The sequence below is a fragment of the Sapajus apella genome, unplaced genomic scaffold, assembly GCF_009761245.1.
Source record: "Sapajus apella isolate SASKATOON/1434 unplaced genomic scaffold, GSC_monkey_1.0 scaffold47, whole genome shotgun sequence".
In the NCBI taxonomy this organism is placed as follows: Eukaryota; Metazoa; Chordata; class Mammalia; order Primates; family Cebidae; genus Sapajus; species Sapajus apella.
In genome coordinates, this window is record NW_022436987.1 from 4649965 (window position 1) to 4655183 (window position 5219).

The 5219-nt window shown below is 50.6% G+C and overlaps 1 protein-coding gene across 1 annotated transcript in view; it reads right to left on the bottom strand.

Moving 5' to 3' along the window:
• The window catches only part of DENND5A (DENN domain containing 5A), a 123586-nt gene extending 120327 nt beyond the window's left edge, over positions 1-3259 (bottom strand). The window contains exon 1 of the mRNA XM_032240510.1: positions 3062-3259. Coding sequence (XP_032096401.1) covers positions 3062-3176 — 115 coding nt within the window. The 5' untranslated portion in view covers positions 3177-3259. The remainder of the gene's footprint in view (positions 1-3061) is intronic.
• Between the last annotated feature and the right edge of the window lie 1960 nt (positions 3260-5219).

Genomic DNA, 5219 nt, shown 5'->3' on the forward strand with positions numbered 1-5219 from the left:
GGGGGGGGTGGGGAGGTGGGGAGAGATAGCAAGGGGAGAAATGCCAGATGTAGGTCATGGGGAGGAAGGCAGCAAATCACACTGCCACGTGTGTTCCTATGCAACAATTTTGCATGTTCTTCACATGTACCCCAAAACCTAAAATGCAATAAAATAAATAAATGGGGGAAAAAAAAAAAAAAGAAAAATAATTAAATTATTAGACTATCAATTCTGTTTAATTGTATGTGATGAGAACATACTTTAAGTGCATATCAGACATGTAAGAAATTATAAACAAAGCCGGGCGCGGTGGCTCAAGCCTGTAATCCCAGCACTTTGGGAGGCCGAGGCGGGTGGATCACGAGGTCAAGAGATCGAGACCATCCTGGTCAACATGGTGAAACCCCGTCTCTACTAAAAATACAAAAAATTAGCTGGGCATGGTGGCGTGTGCCTGTAATCCCAGCGACTCAGGAGGCTGAGGCAGGAGAATTGCCTGAACCCGGGAGGCGGAGGTTGCGGTGAGCCGAGATCGCGCCATTGCACTCCAGCCTGGGTAAAAAAAGCGAAACTCCGTCTCAAAAAAAAAAAAAAAAAAAAAAAAGAAATTATAAACAAAAGCATTTCAATAAAAGATTCTTGTAAGATTCAGATTTCCAGAGCTGTAGTATACAGCAGAACTCATGGAGAACTCCGTCAGTGCTTCCTCATATTCCAATACACAACAAAAGAAGTAGTTGCCCAGTTTATTTGTAAGGTCTTATCCATTCAGATTCCTTTAAATTTCTGTGTTTTGGTATTCTCCTCCTTGTACATCAATATCACACTTCGCAAAAGAGAAATATTCATTGGGAGTGTCTCATCCATGTTTAATAAAGGGAGAAATAGCAAAAAAAAAAAAAAAAAAAAAAAAAAAAGATTCCCTCTGGATAGTTCAGATTCCTCTACCAACCCACCAAAAATTAAATAAAGGAGAGAAAAAAATTCATACATTGCATACTCTAAGGCCACCTATTGGATATATGGTCTCGGCATTCCACTACGGCAACCACATTTAAAAAAACAGAAAATACCCTTCTTTATACATTTTATACAACTCATCCCCCTTTATTATCCCAATAAACTTTCATAGGGATATAATTTTAGCTTGTCAAAAAGCCAGATAATTAACACATATTCATTAAAAGAAATATTAATCCCTTTTAATGAAATGTTGAAAGGCAGTTTTTATTTTCCCAGCCATTGGGAGCCTGAGCCGGGTATATCACCTGAGGTCAATGTTGAAAGACAATTTTTAAACATTTCTGAGAGTCTATTTGCTAAGATTATTTTTATTTACATTGTTTTTTTATAGATGAGGACCCGAACAGGGTTATCTCTAACTTGCTTCCAATCACAGAGATAGTCAATAGCAGAGCCGGATGTTACCCCAAACTCACGCTCTTGCTAACAGTTAACTTCCCAGCTTCATTCTTATACTCTATCATTTGTCTTTTTTTTTGGGGGGGACGGAGTTTCGCTCTTGTTACCCAGGCTGGAGCGCAATGGCGCGATCTCGGCTCATCGCAACCTCCGCCTCCTGGGTTCAGGCAATTCTCCTGCCTCAGCCTCCTGAGTAGCTGGGATTACAGGCACGCACCACCATGCCCAGCTAATGTTTTGTATTTTTAGTAGAGACGGGGTTTCACCGTGTTGACCAGGATGGTCTCGATCTCTTGACCTCGTGATCCACCCGCCTCGGCCTCCCAAAGTGCTGGGATTACAGGCTTGAGCCACCGCGCCCGGCTATACTCTATCATTTGTAAAACATTGTATTTTCTCATACCAAGTGTTCACACAATTTGACAGTCAAAAGTACAGCATAAAAAAACAAACTCCTGACCTCAGGTGATCCGCCCGCCTCGGCCTCCCAAAGTGCTGGGATTACCCGTGAGCCGCTGGGTGGTGAGCCACCTCGCCCGGCCTAATTTTTTTTTCATAAGAAACACTGGACTTTTTCTGGTGACCAAAAACAAAACAAAACTGTCTTGTCATCCTCTGAAGCAAAGTAAGATTAGTCAACAGGATAAAGGGCCCTTTCGGGAGAGATACTTTACAGTGACAGAAAAGTAGAAAGGAGTTTCACTCATCAGAATGACACAACTTTAAAGTACAACCCAACAAACTTCCAGCCACTTGAAAACCACTAACTGGACACTCCAGACAAAAACTTATTTTCAAAACTGCTGCAATTCAAAGACTCCAATGACGGTGCAGTGGAAAATTCACGGGGACTGTATAATTTTGACACCTTTCTGCAATGACTGTCAAATGTGGTCAGGCCCCCATCTTCACTCCTCCCATCACTTTCCCTTTGAAAGATAACCTGAGACGCATCACAACCAAGCCCCTCCAACTAGGATGCTGCCCTTTTATTCACAAAACGTGTCTGGCCTCATAAAGGACACAAATTACTTTTCAAAAAAAGCATGGCCCCGGGATACAAGCCCTTTCCGGGGCTAAAGGAGTTCCCACTCTTCTTGGTGCCGCCCAAGTTCACTTTATTCATGCCCCATCCAGACGCGCAGAGCTGCAATCTGTAGGAAAACTCCGGGGGGCCAGCCCAGGGCTGGGTTATAACGGTTTTGAGGAACTGGTATCACAGGCTTCTTGGGAAGAGGCCAGATAAACTCACCAAGTTTTTGTTTTGCTTTTTTTTTTTTAAGTCTGGGTGGAACTTACTTTCACCAGGACGTGGGACGCCTTCCCTCCCTAATGAGTACTGGAGGACAAGCTTTCCTTTATTTTATACGAAGTCACTCACCCTACACCAAACTGAGAACACAACCCTCCCTCTTTCTGGTCGCCGAAGACGTGCCCACAGCGCAGCGGGCTGTAGGTTTGGAGCCCTCAAGGCTCAGCGCCCCTCATCCCGTTTCCCCCATCCAGCCCAACGCCCACTTCGCCCGCGCCCGCCCTGGTCCTCCTGGCCGACACTCGCCCGCTCCCGGGACAAAGCGGAGATGAAGGGACGTTTCCTTCGGGGTCCCCCCACCACAGCGGGAGCGGTGAAGCGGCCCCGAGCTCCGCGCGCACTCACCCGACAACTCGTCCGGCTCCAGCCCGGTCTCGGTGTCCAGTCCGCAGATGACAAAGTAGTCCGCGAAGCGACTGGGCGCCGAGCCCCCTCCGCCGCCGCCGCCGCCGCCGCTCATGGCGCAGGGGCCGAGACAGGCCGGGCCGTGCGGAGCGGCACGAAGCCCCCGCAACCCCGGCGCCCGCCGGCCCTCAGGCCGCCCCTCCGGCCGCCGCCGCCGCCGCCGCCGCCGCCGCCGCCGCCGCCGCCGCCGCCGCTACCGCGGCTCGGGCCGCCGCCCCCAGCCCTGGCTCTGTCCCCTTGGCTGCCGCGGCTGCCGTGACGGGGCGGGGGGGCACCGGGCCGCCCCGCGCCGCATCCTGGATGCCCTCCCCTCTGCGCCGCCGCCGCTGCCGCTAGCCGAGAGCGCTGCGGCCCGAGCGAGCCTGAAGAAGGGCGGAAAGCGCGAGGACAGCCCCCACCACGGCCCCTCTCCCGCCGCGCCTGCGCAGGCGCCGTCCGGGAGGGGGCGGGCTAGTGGCGGAAAGGATGACGTGATGCTCTTCTGGCCCCGCGGGCCGCAGCTTCCCGCGGTCGCCGCATCGCGGCCGGCGACTGCTTGGTCGCCCGCAACTGCCACCCCTCCCGGGACTGCGACTCTTTTAGGGAGGGCTGAGGAGGTGCGAGAAGAGTGGGCGCAGCCTGCAGAGCCGGGCACCTGGCACATGCTCTGCCCCCAACCACCCATCCAGCAACCAGAGGTCCAGAGATCTTAGCGCGGCCTTGCCATGGGGATGGGGTCGCACGGCTGAGCTCGGAAGCCCACCCAATCCTATCTGCAGCGTGTCAGCCTAGACCCCAGACAGGGCATTCTCCCTGTCCCCTCTTTTGGCAGGGGCAGATCAGCCGGTTTTGTATTTACCCTTATTTTACAGACGGGGAAACTGAGTCTCAGAAAGAAGCAAGGACTTATCCAAGGTTACACTGAGTCTAAGAGACAAAGCCTGATCTAGACTCCTGGGCTTGTGGTCAGCTCCCCGTTCCTCGCCGCTCCCATCTCCCAGCCTGGCCTTTTCCCGAGTCCTCTCTCCTGTTTTCTCTGGAAGCCTCCGGAGGCCCCTGTCATTTGGGAGCTCCCCTTCCTCTTCACCCTATGAAAACTCTCAGATCCATCTCTAAACCTGTTTTCCTGTACGAAGATGGAGAAGAGGCAGAGGAAAACTTACCTATTGGTCCTTATCCTAGGGCCTTCCGATTTCCTGTCCCATAGAAGCTAGGCAGATGTGTCTTTGTTGGAAACTGGAGATCAGAGGCCAGGAAGGCAACGAAAGTATAGTGGTTACTAGCATGGGCTCTAGAAAAAAATGCTCAGATTTCAATCCTGAAGATCATTTACTTGTGACCTTGAGCAAGTTACTTAATCTCTAGGCATCGTGGAGATTAAGTAGGAATCGTGGTTTTTAAGAAAATTACATAAGATAAATGCAAGTACAGGTCAAGCAATGAGAATACTGCCTGAAACATGGAAGTCACTCAGTAAATATTACAGATTTTTTTTTAAGATGGAGTTTTGCTCTTGTTGCCCAGGCTGGAGTGCAATGGCACGGCTCACTGCAACCTCTGCCTTCTGGATTCAAGCGATTCTCCTGCCTCAGCCACACAAGTAGCTAGGATTACAGGCACTTACCACCACACCCAGCTAATTTTTTGTATTTTTTGTATTTAGTAGAGATGGGGTTTCATCATGTTGGTCAAGCTGGTGTTGAACCCCTGACCTCAGGTGATCTACCCTCCTCCTCTACCTCCCAAAGTGTTGGGATTACAGGCATGAGCCACTGCTCCCAGCCTGGATAATTATAATTGTTCCAGAAAGAGGTGCGCTTAAGGTTTGCTCTGGCAGGCTGCCACTAAGGGTTGTAGAAGGCAGCTGGCTTCCCCAAGGGCTGAGCCTAGGCTGACTCCTAGGTTCTCCTGGGTACTTCTTTCAAATATTGGTTCCCTTGGGGAGGTTGGCCTAGAGATCGTAGCCATCATCACATGGAGCCATAGCACCTGTTTCTCCCTATATCTAACCTGCCTGAAGTTGGGGGAGAAAAGTGGGGAGGAGAAAGTAGTTTCCAAAAGCCCATTCATGGTGATGCTCCACTGTATCCTGCATGCTAGGGACACAGAGACAGTAGAG